The following is a 17,701-nucleotide window of genomic DNA, read 5'->3' on the forward strand; positions in this document are numbered from 1 at the left end:
AACACCACTTTAACCTTGCAAAGACATACACCTGTTGTGCAAACACCATAATTCATTTCATCATCATTTTGATTGCGCCGGTTTTGCTTGCGAAAACTGGAGGCTTTCTCATTTATTTTGACATTCCATGCGCACAAACCAGAGAAATGGTTATTTTCTGTGCCCACAAAGCCAGCTGAGGTCACCTATACGCTGGGTCTTTGCCTCCTTTCACCCACCGTTCTCAGCCCGGGCCTCCAGATGTCCAGATTAGCCGGACCTCTGTCGGTGCTTCACTTCAAAGGCGTGCCATTTGAGAATGGCTCTCACGGCCGGGAGCCGCGGGGCCGCTGGCCTGTCAAAGCAGGCAGTGCCGGGCATTATGTGGAGGCTGCCGTATAGAAAGGCCAGCACAATGAAAGTGTCAGTGAGAACCTGAGATTAGCCTCCGTGATTGATGAGCGTTTTATAGCAGCTTGTTGAAGCGCTACCTCAGTCACCTGGGGGAGGCCAGGGGGCCGGCTCGCCAGATAGTGAATGTGTGTGCGTGCGTGCGTGCATGTGTTTTATTCATGAGCATGTGTGGGCATGTGTCTGTGTGTGTGTTTGTGTGTACCCATATTCGTGCTTGCATGTGTGTATGCCTGTATGGCACGAGTAAATGTATGTGTATGCTTGACTGCCTGTCTAAGTGTGTTTTTGTGTGAGAGTAAGTGGCTGACTTTTAATCCTGGCAGTGTGTGTGTGAGCAGGGCGAAGGGATCAGAGGTCCTCCTGGCTGTCCCGGGCCTCTGAGCCGGTCCCTCCACTGGAGCATGCTATCTGACTTTGGGGCCCTTGCTCCATCCTCTGGCTTTTAAGCCTTTCCGGTTTGGCCCCCAGGACTCCTTGACAGGCGGCTTCTGTGGATTGTGATGATTTAAACAGACCCGGATTTGTAATATTTTGGGACAGATCCATTGATAACTCATCTATAATTTTTTGCTATACTGTAGCATTGCGGATTATTGGCGATTCTTTTCCGGGTCTTTACACTCTAACATATTTCTATTCTATATAATACCATAAAATGGGATGGAATAGATGAAGTAAGAGCCACTCTTGGTACTTTCCATTCTGTTTTATTTCTATTTTTTATTTCAATAAATTAAATGGTTCTTTCAGTTATTATGTCTCAATAGAACGACTACCATAACCCAAGAAACCTTGAAGCAACCATCTTTTTCCATACACAATGTACTCTATATGAAGTGAAGCCTACGAAGCTAGTTCAGGCAGACAACTCGAGTCACGCTGCTAGACACATGATACACACTACTCATCACAACTCTTATCAAGCGCCCCCCTCTCAATAAGGCGGTCTATTTAAGCCTTCCAAATACACTTGCTCACTCTCTCTCGCATTGCCATGCTGCTGCTACACTGCTCAGACTGCCGTTCACTGCTGCTCGGTTATTGCTGCTGCTCACCATACCAACGTTACATCACCCCCAGCATCCACCTGTAGGCTCTGATTTCTAGGTTTGCGAATCATCCTCACTCCCTGCTCTCTCATTTGTCTCGCTTAGGCATACGCTCGCAGGGAGTGACAGGATCAGAGCCTAGACACTATAATGAACTCTACATCTATATTTGCATTCATTCTCAATAATCTGTATGTGAGTTGTCTGACTGAAATCTACATTAAGTCCATGAAGTATAGATGTATAGGCCATGTCCTTTTTTGGATGTTTACACTTTTAATCCACCCCTAAGAAAATTTGTTTGGAAAATCGTTAAGCACTAATGCAGGACAGATGCATGGCAAGGGAGGGTGGGGGTGCTTACTATAGTGTCTACCATTGTAAATGGATCAGTGACACACCGCTTAAGGTGTCATGGGATGGATGTTGTCGACAACAGTGATAGGTATCACCCGAAGATGCGGGGGACAAGCAAGATAAACTTCTACGGTGTCGAGTATCAAACCTCTCCATCACCCTCACTCTGGCCTCTGCAGCATCACACTTAGTAGTCTTCCAATCTGCTCTAGCGCACCCTGGAGATAGCTGTGTGAGTGTGTGTGTGTGTGTGTGTGTGTGTGTGATGTTCCAAAAGATGTGCCAGAGTTTTATGTCAAGCATGCCGCAGATCGGAGGAGAAATACGGCCTTGGACGCACGCAACCTCCATCTACAGGTACATTCAGTGCCGCCAAGTCATGATTTAGATGGATGATACTGGCTCGCAGCGCAAGGCTGCGGTTCTGATAACAGTTTGGAACAACGGTAGCAGCTTGAACGCTCTGAATCTAGATATGGGATCTGTTTTCGGATTATATAAGAACGTATGGAGTCTTTTATGTTGTGGGACTCGGAGGATTGGCCTTGGTTTGTGTGTGTCGATAGGGTCAGTCTGATCTGTGAATCTGTATCAGCGAAGGAAGGAAACGAGGAAACGCCACCTTCCGAGTAAGTGTACCAAGGCAATGGTTGGCAATAAGACACTTTAACTCAAGTTTCACTGTCTCCGTCACAGTGAGCAGGGGGCAACTTGCCTGTTGGATTAGATGGCTTCAAGGTCTGGGTCTCGCGCTCTGCTCAAATCACTGTAATGGGCCTCTCTCTGAAGTGAGACAAAAGAGCACAGAGACAACCGGTGTACTCGCTTGTTTTCTCTCAAGTCTTCTCTTTCCCATTTGCTATTTACACCCTCTCCTGTTCCCTGCTCCCCCCCCCCCCTCCCCTCTCTGCAATTCTCTATACCCATCTAATCTTCCCCTCCTCTCTCACTGATTCTTTCTTTTTTCTCTTTGCTCCTCCTCTTATACCCCTCTCCTTCTCCCTTTCCCACTTTCTCCTCACCACCCCCACCTCCCCACCCCCTCCTTTCCGTCACTCCCTTTCTCACTCTCTCCTCTTTGCTCTGTAATAGGCCCGAGAAATGTATTGTGCACTGGGCATTGTGGGCAACGGGTTCCTCTATCTCTCTCATCTTCTGGGTAATGGCGCTGTCGCTTAGCCATCGCGTCGCCATCCGAAGGGCTCTCGAGGAGCACCAGAGCGATGTTCCTCTAAGACAGATGATAACGGTTCCGTTGAAAGAAGAAGTATGAGCTGTGAAAATTTTTAGCTTCTGTTTTTCGCTCTCTCGCTCTCTCTCTCTTTTTCTCCCTCTCTCTCTCTCTGTTTCTCTCTCCATTCATGATTACAGTGAACCTAATTGGGCCACGCTATCAGAGCTGCAGTGTGTTTGCGGCCATCAGTCAGCCGGCTGAATGGTGCTCCATCACTCAGTTTAGCATGCCGCCGGGCACACCTCTCACCCGCTGATGATGTGTGTCAGGATATCAGATGCAGGGCCCAGGAGAGGGGGAAGAGGATCGGAGAATAGAAAACGTTTAGGGCTTTATTGCCACTTTAACTGAATAGCGGCAAGGCGGCAAGCAAATTGCTCTCTTTGCTTGGCTGTGTCCACACTCTCTCCTGTATCCCCTTGTATCCTATCCTACCATCCGCACTTTTTCCTCTCTCTCTTTCACGCTCTCTTTCTGAGAAAATCTATCATAGTTGTGCTAGTTTTGGAGTTCTTAATTTGCATGCACACAGATATACACGGGCGCAATCACTATCAAAGAAACGCAGCTTTGATCCAGTCCAAGTAGAGCTCAGCACGCTCTGGCAAATTGTCACTGTAGCTCTTCTGGATGTTGCCTCTCCGTTGGTTTTGTGAGAAGCAGACGGACATCCTTACCGGTCACTGACTGAGAGGCTATTAGCCTCCTGGCCCCCAGCGCCATTCCTCCTGTGGCTGCTCAGTCCCCTGGCTCTCTCCGGGCCCTTTCTGAGCGCTGCCCCTAACCCGCAGACTCCGCTATCAGGGTTCAGTCAAGAGGAAGAGGACTGGGGGGGATGGTGGAGGGATGAAAGAACGGAGGGGTAGAGGGAGAGTCGTGCTCCACTGAGGCACAGCAGCCTCTCTTTTTCAAACTATCGCCCTCTGCAACTCGGGAGCAGTGAAAAGCAAAAGTCGAGTTAGAATAGGAGAGATAGTGGGAAGACGGGGGTAGGCAAGGCGGGGGTGGAGATGGGGGTGGGGGGGGGCAGTGGGAGAGAGAGATATGAAGACCAAACAAAACATATTTCAAGGAATTTTAGCCAGATAATGCCGGGGTGTGATAAGATCCGGGGCGCTGCGGGGAGAGGGTTGCTCCTACTGAGGGAATGAGGGGAGATGTGGCTATTATGGCGCTACCTAAGTTTCCTCAGCACAACATGCCAGGCTGGATATTGTATGTAAATCTGTATATTGCAGGATGATTTAGTTTCAGGGCTGTTATTTGGCCAGAATGATTATTTTCATATTCCTTACTGTCAGTTGAGTCAAATCCATTTGGGATGCAATCTCATGTGTGGTAATTGACACGGGAAGTGATCCTCTATTCACTGAATCATCTGCCAGATGGCTTTTTCTTCATAGAATAGCAATGAGTCCTCATGTAACCTATTTTGTTAACAATATTGGATCAGCCACCTTGCCCTCAAGATAACCATTTTCAATTTTACCTCTTTTCAGCGAGTCTAATTCCCATCCGCGAGACGTTGTGTTCCTCTCTGTATCCCCTGGGGACCGTGCTGATAGACAGCTACCTTTAGTACAATATATGTCATTCATAGCTCATTAAACAATGCAGCTCTTGAGGGGAGAAATCAACAAGATGCTCAATTATAATGCTAATGAGAAAAAACTGTGTTGGTTTTTATTTTCTATACCGAGCAGAATGTAATTAAGTGAACACTTTTGCTGTCAGAATTAAAACGAAAAGCAAGGGTTTTAATTAAAGAAAAAAAAAAGTTTACTGAAATTATAGACGCCGGCTTCCAAGGTTATCTGCCCTTTGTCCTCTGCCAGTAGTTTGCTATGCACTTAGAAGATTTCATCAAGTCAACAGCCAGCATTTACTGCCAGGGCCCAGAGAGGGATTTGAAAGGAGCCATTTGATGACCCTCGCTCAGTCTAATTAAACTGGAGTCATTTGAATCCCCAATCGCCCAATCGGTGCCTTTAATGGTGCTGATTCTCTCATTTTATATGATTACGCAGTCAGTAGTCTGGCTCTCTCTCTCTCTCTCTCTCTTTTCTCTCTTTCTCTCACTTATGTCTGAAACCCCCGTCTCACCCTGCCTTTCTGAAAGTTTTCTTGGGTCACATGAACATGCACAGCCATGGTGGAAGACATTAATTGTGAGTGCTTAGACACTGCTTGACTCTTTTCATTGGTATTTCCATCATGCCCCCGCTGGCTGACACCATCCTCCCTTCTCAGACAGGCAGAGTTTGATGGGCTAGCGGCCCAGACCACCCGCCCAAACTCTTAGGGATTAGATAGAGGTAAGATTGGGTTTTATCGGATGCCCTTTCCTCTGTGCTCCAACTTGAGGGAATCTCACATTCCATCAGGTTTTAAGCGATGAACGGATTGGATTGGATTGTGCTTGAGCTCTGTGTGTGTGTGTGTGTGTGTGTGTGTGTGTGTCTGTGTGTGTGTTTGCGCACACGTAGGTGTTTTGGATCCACATTGTTTTGCTTTCATTCCCTCAGCTGTCTGTCTACTAATTCCATAATTTGTTGGCATTTGCCAGCTTTGAATGCTCTTCAGCCAGACCCCGTCTAATAGCGGCTCACAGATCAGCCGGGGTGCTACTTTACTTTGCCCACATGCTGGTTGTGTGGGAAGGAGCCGCATGTTTAAAAACTGTTAGAATCGAAAAGATAGAAAGGTTATGATTCATGTCCCCCCGAGACGAATGTCTCAGCCACTGTCCTCATCCCTCTCCTCAGCCCTTTGGCAGCCGCTAGCTAATGCATTAATCCATCTGCCTGCCGATTGCAGAGGGAAAAAAGAACGCAATAATCGTCCATCAAGTCCGGCTCGGGGCCCAGGGGCCAACCATGAGGGAGGAGGGCTTTCATATTCATCCTGCTTTATTGTCCCTCCATCGCCCCGCCACCCGGCCAGACAGTTATGAGGGGAAGGAGCGAGCTGCGCATATAAAACCACTTGTAAGTAGGGGGATAAATGTCAGTCAATGAAAGACCCCTCACTGTCAGGGAAGCCTTTCTAAGAGAGTAAACAAGCTCATGGTTCACAAGCTTTCCTGCATGCCACTGAATCAAATTTAGCCATGCTGTCTTTTTTACAAGCCTGTGAAGAGATATTCATGATGTGGGGAAATGTTTATTTGGGTGTAATGGTCTTGGTTTGAATTTCAAGTGATTTATGTTCCACATTAAACTGTTTGAACTGAATGCTAACAGCTCCTGTTTTTACTGTTAGGAGCATACTGCTTCCGTGGGAATAATTTTCTTCTTATCTATTTCTCCATCGCATATTCTTGTTTTATGGTTCATGTCATATACTCTTCTTTAATGGCCTTATTTAATGGGGAGAATAAGCCACTTTTTAAAAGTGTCTGTCATTTGTCAAATGACATCATTTTCTATTTCTGGATGTTTTCCAGAGTGGATATTACATATGTTTGGCTTGCTAGCTGCTGTATTTTACTCCTACGGAATACTTTGGAATTAGCGTTGGGTTGTTTTCCACACTTTTATGACCCACAGATCTGTTCTGGCTAAAGCCTCACTCCTCTCGTATCATCTCTCCACCTCCCTCTCTTGTCACCTCTAGCTTCTCTCTCCTCTACTCTACCCTTGCATGGTAACATGATAAGCCAGTCCAGGCAGCATGTATACTTACACATGTACCACGTGAACTGGAGGAGGACCCATAACAAAGCTCATGTAATTATTCCACTCTGTCACGGCTCTTGCAAATTGCTTTGACAATGTTTAGAGATGGAGAGGATGTTAAATGATCCTCTTCTACCATTTTGGGAGTTAGGCTCATGTAGTTTACTCATGCATGCAATTTAAGGTGTGTTTACATAAGATTGTGAGAAAGATGACCCACATTCCTCCCTGCTCCCCTCTGCTTCTCCAGGCTTTGGCCTGTGCAGCCATTAATCAGAGGCTGACATGCAGATGGTCCTCCTCGCCTCCTCGCACCGGCCTTCTATGGCTTCTACACCCACGCTGCATGTCAAAGATGCTGAACCCATACATGCATGCTCAAATGTGAGAAATGGAAGCAATGTATGTGTGTATGTAAGATAAATATTTAGAGAGAGTGATAGAGAAGTTTCTTTTGCCTTATTAGCATTACATTGGGACGTCCAGTAATTTGTAATAGTTGCCGAGGTTATCAGGTTTTAATCCTGCGTGTGTAAACTGAATTTACAGTATATTTTGACCAAAAAAATTACATATGTCAGAACTTAAACAACCAAATCTGGCTTTAAGTTCAAAGTTCAGGGCAGCTCAGTAAAAACTATCAAAAAAAAAACATTTTAATGAATCCCCGGTCAATACTAGTTCCACGTGAATAGTATTTAATTATGTGTATGTTTCTGTGTTTTTAAGTTTGTTTGTGTGTGTGTGTGTGTGTGTGTGTGTGTGCTATGGCATCCTTGTATCTGTATCTTTCATGAGGAGTGCCATACTGTGTTGCAGCAGCAGCCGCTCTGTCTTCTGATCACTCATATCTCTAGTTATGTTTCCAGATGACAGGCCCATATGGGACCCATCCATCCTGAAGCCTGTTCCTTCACATGATGGAAAGCTGTCTCACTGTACTCAGTGACTTTGTCCAACACTTACACGCAGAGCCACAGCCTCCAGCTTATTCCAGCTACATTAATGTTTAAAGAAGATTAAGGTTTAAGCTTTTAAATGTTTGATGACTGCTTCCCTAATGAATAGGATTATCAGTACTGTGTCCTAATGTTTTGCCTATGATCACCATAAATTATACATCTTGGCTTCTAACTTGGAATACTTGTTCATGTTCTTGTCACCTGCAAGCAAGGTTACTATACAAAAGAATTGCTTTTGAAATTTCACTAGAACTAAGAAGTGAACAGTTTCAGTATATTTATGAAGTCGGCATTTAATACTTCTGCTGTAAGCATATGCTTCCAGGGCTGCAGGTGTTAAAATCCACATTCAGAGCCATGTTTTTTTCACTTGTGGAAATGCCCCCTATTTAACATAGCTTTTTAAACTGGTTAAAGGCTTCTGAATTCCTACTAATTGCTGTGACACTGTGTACTACAAGGGAAAATATGGCAAATCCCCTTTTGCTGTAGATTCAACCGTGTGGCGAAATCCATTTAATGGTCCACACTTGGGGTGACACCGAGACCGAAGAGAAAATGCTTTTTTCCTGTGGCTTTTAACGTGATGCTAAAAACCCCACCAGGCGGCCCCCCCTGCTCCGTTGCTTTGAAATTCTTTTGATTTGTGAAAGCGGGTGTCAAACAGCGCTGTGATTTGAGCCGTGTATGCCACGGGGAGCTGTGTTTGACTGGACGTCGGGTTGCATTAGGATCACTGGGCTTGATGCGGGCCGGACGGCTTTGTCCCTCTCTGCAGGAGACCCCCCGCTGGTGTGTATGGCGGTGCGTGGCGCAGCGCAGCAGAGTAGCACCGGAAGCTCCCGCGCCGCTCGCTGCGCTGGACTCTTTCCCATGCAGCATCATACACCCGCACTCGAAGCATAATAAACCGCAGTGAAATGGCTGTTTTGTGTGTAGATGCCAGTACCTTTCTCTTACGGTCTTAAGACGTGATTTACATAGTTAAGTTATTGCTCAGCGCTAACCTCTCCCTCTCTCTTTCTCTCTCTCTCTCGCTCTCTCAGCTCTCAGTCCGTGGATTTCCATCTTCTCCCACCCCGGGGTGAGAGACTACTCCCAGCTGACCCTTGACCTGACTAGGAATGAGCTGATTGTGGGCGCCAGGTAAGAAAGCGTAGATCCATTCAGCCTTTTTGCCCTTTACCCACAGCCCACCATGCTGAGAAATCTGACACCCTCTCTGAGTCACTCATACAATGCAGTCACTCATATAATGCAGCTTTTCAGGTAATGATCACTTTTTAAGTACTCTACTGAGGCCTTGTTGGACTGAGCCAAGCTTTTCGATTTGGCAGGAGTCAATTTGAAAGAAAAATGCCCCAAGAGTGTGTGTGTGTGTGTGTGTGTGTGTGTGTGTGATTGTGTGCATGTTCTCATCAACCAAGGAGGAGTTCAGCTGCGGCCTGGTTTGACCCTGTAAAATAAAACATATGCACACACACACACACACGCCACTGTGATGACTCAGACCTACAGGAAGCAATATTTTACGACTCATGGACAATCGCAATATAACATTTCATTGGCACTGCTTCTGGGTGACAGCGGCCAAAATGTCCCTGTCTCTTTTGTAATACTTCATTTGCATTATTAATCAAAAGCATATTTTTTCTTATTCTTTTCATATGGTGCACAGACTGATATATCCCCCCTTCCTCTCTCCTCCATGCAGAAACTACCTCTTCAGGCTGGACCTCAGTAACATGTCGCTGATACAGGTATGCATATCTCTCCTCCTCTCTCTCTCTCTCTCCCACCCTTCCTTTCACTTTCCCCCGCCTTTCCCCCCCCCAGCTTTTATGTATGTGTGGTCCTGCATCTGCCGGCACTGTTGTCTCCTCCCTGGTTCTGAGTAGCTTAGCCTTCCTCCTCCTCCTCCTCCTCCTCCCCCTCCTCCTCCTCCTCCTCCTCCTTAGCCGCCACTCAGCAGCCTCGTCTGGACAGAGAGCTGCTCTCCTATTCTGCTGGTTCTCCCTTTGATGTTCCTCGTGCTGCTGGATCACTCCTAACAGGGGATTCAATGAGTGGAGAGGGTGTGCGACAGGGTGATTTTTTTTGGATGAGTGAGGAAAAGCATATGCATGTGCGTGTAGGTGTGTGTGTGCTGTGCTTCTATCCTTGTGACAGTTTGAGTTTTAGACCTTTGGGGTGAGGCCATTTTTTGCAAAGTGAGGACATTTTGGTTCGGTTCTTGCTTTTTCAACGGGCGAGTTTAGGCTTCAGGTTTAGGGTTAAGGTTAGAATCAGGATTAGGTTAAGGGTTAAGGTTAGGGTTAGGGGTTAGGGAATGAATATAGTAAATAGAAGGTCCTCAGAATGATAGATAAGTACAAGCATCTGTGTGTTTACTAGCAGGATCTCTGAACCTGGTATAGAATAGCACAAAATACAGATCTCAGTCATCCTTTACAAGGTTTGGAGCAGCTTGATGACTTCCGGTGGGCATAGACACCATCTGATTAGATTCTTTGGGAGCAGTTCATAGCAGATATCTGATGGATAGCTCAGAGACTGGGAGCTACAGCGGCCAAAACAACCCCCTCCGAAGACAGACCCTGTGTTATGGCTTTGATGAACTTTTAAAATGGCGGATGTTTCTGCTGCTGTTTTCCCTCCACACATAAAAACTTAAGAATGCTTGTTCACATTTGTGTTGCTGCCAAAAAATGTTTTCTTTGATAAACTGATCACAATATAATGTTCAACCGAACATGTTTTCCATCTCTACAAAGACTATATTTTGTTAATAAAATATATGTTGGGCAGCAGCAAAAACGTGAGCAGACAGTGTTTTTTTTCTCTCCTCTTCTTCTTCCACACATAACCTTCAGGTGACTGAGACTCAATCGTCATTCTGGTCCAGTGTTTGTAATACAGTGTGTGTGTGCTTATCATTCTGGAGGGTCACAGCCAGGGATGTAGGAGGGTAAAGTCACCTAAACTCAGTTTACCCACCTTTGACTGACATAAAACTTTCTGATATAAACGTACATAGTATACACCACACAAAGTAATGATATGTTATATGAGGATAGGGTCTTTTTTTTTTTTTTTAAACAATATATTTATTGAAATTTCACAATTGAAAACAGACAACACATCACATACATCCTTACACTCATACACGTGACAAAATAAATAAATAAACAAATAAATAATTTAAAAAAATATATATACATATAATAATAATAATATTAATCATAACAATAGGATAGGGTCTTTTAAGAGAATAATTAAAAAATAAATACTTTTTTGAAAATCGAATTCTTTTGTGTTTATACTTGAGGTCATAGTTTCCACCTTTTTATTTACCATTATAAAAATATTGTCATGTAACATGAGTCCTTACAATATTGTATACTATGAAAACATATTGATTTATATTATATATTAGACGAAGTGGGTAAACTCTGACAACCCAGGTCACAACAAATGCACTTGCAGTTGCATCAATTTAAAAGGGTAATCCTTGAGTTCCTTGTTTGTCTGATTTTGTCTCCATCTTTTTTGCTCAGCGCTCATTGTTGTGGTGTTTCTGCACTGCTCTTCCCACAGCTCACCTGTCAATCAAACAGTGTGTCCAGCACTGTGACGTCTTTCTCCTTGGAGCTTCTGTTGATGAAGTTTGAGTTTCTGTAGGTGGCACTCTTTTCTTTGTCTGCTCAGTTCTGTTATTATTTCTCCATCTTGCTGGAAAGAAATAACAGTGGATTGGTACAACTGGGTTGAATGCCTGCACCCATGCACATGCTTAAAAAACGTGTGTGTGTGTGTGTGTGTCCTCTGCCTCTGGGCAGAATGTGTGTGTGGGTGAGAGGCCTGTGGTGATGTGAGCTGTGCGGTACAGTAGCGCCGGTATAGCCGAGAGTGCTAGCTCTGGGGCAGAGGGTTGCCATACGGTTGCATCACACATCAGGAATGACAAGCTCCCTCTCTCCATGGGACTCTTTAATCTAAATCTGTACATCACTCTCACCGAGGAATGGAAGCAGTCTTTTTATATAAGACTACCCAGTACAGCTCTACTGTGCTTCAAAAGGATCGGAGGAGATTTTCTGTTTCAGCCATAATTTGCAAAAGTTTTCCATTGCTGTGGTGCAAGATTGGTAAGTTTGCTATTTGGCCTTATTTTGATTCTATTATAGATGCGATTTTCTTTTACTCCTATTACACCAGGAAATTTGAACAAGAACACATGGGGAGTAGCTGCAAGGGAAGGGAGTGTAACACAAAACATGCTGTATACACTCATTCACCTCTGGCATCTCCCCAATAAAAACACAGGCGCTGAGCAGCTCCATTGGGAGTACAAGTGCTTTGCTCAAGGGTACATCAACAGTGTTTACTGAGGAAGGGAGAGAAACACTCATTTGCTTGTTCTATCCAGATATTCAGAGGCACTGCAGGGATTGAAGCCATCAACCTTGGTCTTTTAATCACAAGCTTGTGAATTTTATTACAATTTCCTGCATCATTTCAAAGTGACTAGGAATAGTCTTGAATCGTGACGCAAATTAAACCAATCTGAGGGGTTGAACTTTTTGCTACGTTTTGGCAAATGTCTAATCAGTTATGCAGCATCACTTACACTGTTATTTCAAGGACGACGACAACAACAACAACCCGCATATCGCTCTACACAACATTCCCCACAGGATGAAAACACATCACCAGACTCAACTTAGTCTGACAAAGTCCCCTTTCACGACAGTCACAACTGAATGGCAAAATGTGTACAGCTGCCACCCGTGTGTCAGTGCCAGTATCAATGTTCCCTTTGTCTGCTTGTCCTAGTTGTCTTGTTTTGGAATAGGGAAGTCGACTTATGTGGTTTGTCATTTGTTTCCACCCCAGTTGTGTTGTTTTCTGCAGCTCCGCGAAGCTGTTCCCTTTGTCCTGAAATTAGCATCTGCCATCTTTTAACATCTGTATACCACACAGCAATGCAAGTATGCACACATGCATACACACACACACACACACACACGCTGACACAAGTGCACACATATAAACACTCAAACATACACAAACACACACTCTTTCTAAATTTGTCTCTGCTTTCTTTCGCTCTCTTTCTCCCTGGCTAACACACACACCTACACACACAGTCTTGGCTTACTGTGAGCTATAGGGATAAATGAGGCAGATCCTTCTTCATTCTGGCCAATGCGGAGGTGTCACCAGTGATGCCAGGGCCGAAATCAATGAGAACATTAGACGAACTGCCCAGTTAGAGAGAGAGATGGGGAGTCGGAGGAGGAGGGAGGAGGGTCTGTGCCCCTGTGCCTATTCGCCGGCGTGCCAAAAGAGCCCAGAGAGACGGAGGAGGGAGGCATCTCAAAATACCTCCATCCCCTTGTTGTGTAACCACATGGAAAACAAACCCAAATCTCCCACTTGCCAATCCAAGCCTTCTGCCTTAACATCAGAAAAAGGCATTTCTCCAGAGCGCTGAGTTTAGATACCTGATACCAGCGATATGTCACTCAAACATCCAAAGCACCTCTCTTCCCACACTTTGAAACCGTCAGAGACGAGCGAGGCAAACTCGCTGTCCGACCGCTGCGCTCGGGAACCGAGCTGACCCGCAGAAATGGACCCGGCCCTGTGGGACTCCGAGGATGACTGGCTTCACTTTGAAATAGAGGTCAGCCATTGAGAGCGGGTGAAAGTCATCCTGACGCTGTTTAGAAATGACTCGCTGATTGATTGAAAAGCAAACCGGGAAGGGTGGCCCGCTCGCAGTCGCGCCACAATGCCGCATTCTCCGCACTGCTCCGCTCTCCCCATTCATCTCTTTAGATTGGCCGGCCCGGGCTTTCCAAGTAGGCCATTATCATCGCCTGTAACCACATACCGCTGTCACCGTCACCATCCCTCCCCCCGCTTTTAGTCTCTGCTTTCCTCTTCTGTGTGAAGCTATTAGAGTCTGTATGTGTTTGTGTGTGTATGTGTGTGTGTGTGTGTGTGTGGCGGCTTGTCTGTGTGTGTCATCCAAAGGGCTATCCATGACAGAGCCAAATTAGAGAGCCGGCCCAGTGCAGGCTGTCTCACACCCCGAGCCAAAACAACCGCTGTCTGGGTGCGAGCAGAAGAGATGAAGGGCCGGCCTTATTTTGCCCACGCTGAGGAGGGAGGAGAGCTTTGTGCGCATGTGTCTATGTGCGTATGTGTGTGTGGCCGGGCCGGTGTGTATACGCCAGCTTTTCAGTCTTTTTTTTTTTTGTTATTGGCAGAGAGGGTTTTGAAGGCGGGCCGTGCCAGGAGGGAGGGCCGCCGAGGTGCTGATGCCAGGGCTTTTAAAGACTCGGCCCGGGTTTCTGTTCAGGCACCTGGGAGAACACCTGCCACGGCCATTAGCAAGCAGGCAAGCGTGGAAGAATGAATGCGTAGGCCGTCGGAGGAGGGGAGAGAGAGAAAGAGAGAGAGAGAGAGGGAGGGAGAGGAGGCAGAGACAGAGAGGGAGAGACGGGGATAAAGAGGCAGGCAGGAGGAGGAGAGTGAGAGACAGAATGATAACGATAAAGGAGCGAGAAAGCGACGAGAGGCAGAACCAGAGACGGAGAGAATGAGAGAAGAAGAAGGAAATAGGAGAAAGCAGCCTTTTTACGGACAGCACCGGGCGGCGAGCTTTTCGGCTGCGGCTCAGCATCTCCTCTCTGGCTCTGGCGAGCCTCAGCGTCTCTCTGTGGAGCCAAACAAAATAGTTTCCCCAGCGTGAAATACCTGCGCAGGACGAGTCCGTGGGGAGCTTTCAAAGGCCTCAGAGACGGATGCCTCACACACACACACACACACACACACACATCAGCTCTCCGCTCTTGTCTTTTGTTGAGGAGAGGCTGATTTTTGGCAAAACTCCCCGGGGGTTTTTGCAGAGGCCAAAGGAATATTTTCCTATTATCTCATAAAGTTGAAAAATGCCTATGCTGCTCACATGCACGCACAAGAAATACACACACACTAACCTGGCAAGTGGAGAGGAAGAGGCAGATGTGTGAATAAGTGATGTCTTTTGTCGCCGCCAACAAAGCACATATGCGTACACACACAAGGTACCCCCCCTCCTAACATACACACACACACACACACACACACCACCCACCTACCTACCCCCCAGTGGGATTGCTGCATCCTACTCAGGCAGAGCTGCGGTTCTGAACATCTGACGCTGCTGCATATTCTTAGAAATCGGCGTCTCTATCCTCCACTCTCCTCCTCTCCTCCTCCTCCTTTCATTTTTAAACTTTTAATTCTCAGTTGCACTCACTTGTGCTCTCTCTCGCTCTCCCCCCCTCCCTTTCTGTGGGATGCAGTGGTGGTGGTGATGCTAGTGTGTGTGTGTGTGTGTGTGTGTGTGTGGGGGGGGGGGGGGTTCTGATTGCATCCCGCCCACATGCTCTGTCCTAGCAGCCCCCACTGAGGGAGCGTTCTCTCTGATGTGGTCGGCCCGCTCTCCGCAACAATCAAAACAGCAGGCGGAGGGTTGTGTGTGTGTGTGTGGTGTGTGTGTGTGTGTGTGTGTGTGGGGGGGGGGGGGGGGGGGGGGGGGGGGTGATCGAGGGAAGAAGAGGAGCACCAGAAGAAGAAGCGGAAGGGGAGAAAGATGAAACAGAGGAGCGGGGAGAGCGAGTAAGAAGGAGGAGGGACAGAAAATCTCAAACGAGAGACGAAGATTGAAAGAGAGAGAGAGAGAGGGACAGAGAGAGAGAGAAAGAGAGAGAGACGCACAGTCGAGTCAGAGCAAAGGAGACGAAGCGAGGACTCTGTTTCTGTCATCTGTTTCTTTGCTCTCGCTGTTTATTTTTCTTTGGAGTGGGATGCAGATCTGCCAGATGTGCTGTCAAGAAAAAAAAAAAGAAAAAAAACATAACAGCAACTTTTGATGGGAAACTTTTCTTCACTTCATGTCCGTGATTGGAATGAATGCTCAATGGAGTGTATGCCTCGAATTTCTAGCCGTCTTTCCTTCGCCCCTCTTCCATTTTTCCTCACCTTCTTTTGTAGTTACACAGTAATAGAAACTAACACAAGGGGAGCTCTGTTTAGATGGCTCTTTCATTCTTTCTCATGTTGCAGTGTACTAACAGGAGATAGGTTATTGATTTGTCTCCCGCTAACAGATTTGTCCAAGTCCAGGGAGCTGCAGAATTGCACCGAACGTCTTTGTCTTTGGCTGGATTGCTTTTTTTTCACTTTTTGTGAATCACAGTGGCCGGTGTTGACCTTGTCAGTTTGTTTCAGACGCTCTACAGTTTTCTTCAGTCAGGCATGCCAAAAAACGTCTAGCATCTTCACACACTGTAGCTCCAAGCTACCCACACACGGGCACGCACATACACACACATACACGCACACACATGCACCTATGTATGCACACTCGCTCTCTCTCTCTCTCTTACACACACACACACACACACACACAGACCCAGACACAGACACAGTTATTTGGCAGGGTCAAGGCTTCAGTATGAGCCTCAGCCTGTTGTAAGGAGATGGTAAAGAATGTAATTCCTGGCATCAGGCAGGCAGTCGGCGAGGGGTCACGGATGTTTTGACCTGACTTTGTTACTGAACTAAAGTAGCCTAGTAGCACTTACAGAGATGGAGGAAGTAGGGGATGGAAAGAGGAAGAGGAAGAAGAGTGAGGATAGGAAGGAAGGTGTACTGTACAGCACTGTATGGGACATTTTAACAGGAAATGGGGAGGATGTGTGATGGGGATACCAAAATATCCTGCACCTTGCTGAGTTACTTAAAAAAGAACAGTAGGTTATTTTAATTGGAAAAAAAAAATAACTTAAACAAAATAAACTACATAAACAAAGCAAAGCATCAATCCACAAAACAATTTATTGTATGATAGAATTGTAGTAATCGTTGGTGATCTGTGATAAAAGAAAAATGATGAAATGATGAAAAAAAAATTATTCAATAACCTTGCTACACTGTCTTTTACCAGCTATTCATCTAGCTAGCAAGGTTAGAGAAGCAGTTAGACAACAAATAGACAAACACAAACCAGTATTACTGGATAGATGGCTGTTTTGGCTAATGTTAACACAGCGACTATATGGATAAATTTGAGCATTTGAGTTAACTTATTGTTAGTTACACTTTACCTAAACGTTACCTTTTGATGCAGATGCAGTTTACGATTTGCCGGTCTCTGATGCAATTCTCATGGAGAGATGCCATTTAAAATGTGGCAAAGTACAATACCTCAGTAAAATCATACGCAAGTAAAAGTAAAATTAATGACTTAAAGAAAGTACACAAAAGTGCTCCTCAATCACAGTAGCAACAATAAATAATAATAAGTAATTTGTTGCTTCCACCCTTGGCAGTATGTGCAAGTGGAGGGAGGTAAGAGACGGGAGGGGAGGAGGGGAAGGGAGGAGAGACGTCTGCCTTCGCCAGTCCAGCTGATTATCCCAACATAGATAAGCCATAAACTCTATGGAGCTGGAATGTAAACATCATATTACTGTCTGGATCTCCACCTATCTGTCTCCATCCATCCACCTGCCTTATCCCACCACTCTACCATCCCCCATCCCTTGTATTTTCTATCTCTCTCTATCTCTACCCAAACCATTGCATGCTTTCTATTCCCTTAATCCCATCTACTGTAAAATCACGGGACCTAGATTAAAAATTCTGGTGTGACATTTCTCCCCACTAAGGAGAAAATCACATTTGCTCCTGATCTGGATCTGTTTTTGCATTTCTGTTGGGTTCGTTTCCCCATTGACCCTTTGTCTCTGTGCCCATCCATTATGTCGCTCCACTAGTTTTCCACTGAATGGAGCAATCAAGATTTACATCGACGTGCAGACTCCAAACATTCCTGTATGTACTCACTTCAATACTGCAGACGATAATGGATGTGCATGCCATGGCGAAGCTGCTCTTTCACCAGAACCAACGTCTCACGTCACTGCAGTACAGTATAAAATAAAGATGCGGTGGAGGAGCGAAAAACAT

At 45.8% G+C, this 17,701-nt stretch overlaps 1 protein-coding gene across 5 annotated transcripts in view; it reads left to right on the forward strand.

The window, feature by feature from the left end:
• Positions 1-17,701, forward strand: part of sema5ba (sema domain, seven thrombospondin repeats (type 1 and type 1-like), transmembrane domain (TM) and short cytoplasmic domain, (semaphorin) 5Ba) — a 116,915-nt gene that overhangs the window by 50,626 nt on the left and 48,588 nt on the right. For all 5 annotated transcript variants that reach the window (XM_078286242.1, XM_071919584.2, XM_078286243.1 and 2 more), the window contains 2 exons: positions 8,719-8,818; positions 9,387-9,432. In XM_078286242.1, coding sequence (XP_078142368.1) covers positions 8,719-8,818; positions 9,387-9,432 — 146 coding nt within the window. The remainder of the gene's footprint in view (positions 1-8,718; positions 8,819-9,386; positions 9,433-17,701) is intronic.

Source organism: Centroberyx gerrardi, chromosome 10 (assembly GCF_048128805.1).
Source record: "Centroberyx gerrardi isolate f3 chromosome 10, fCenGer3.hap1.cur.20231027, whole genome shotgun sequence".
NCBI lineage: Eukaryota > Metazoa > Chordata > Actinopteri > Beryciformes > Berycidae > Centroberyx > Centroberyx gerrardi.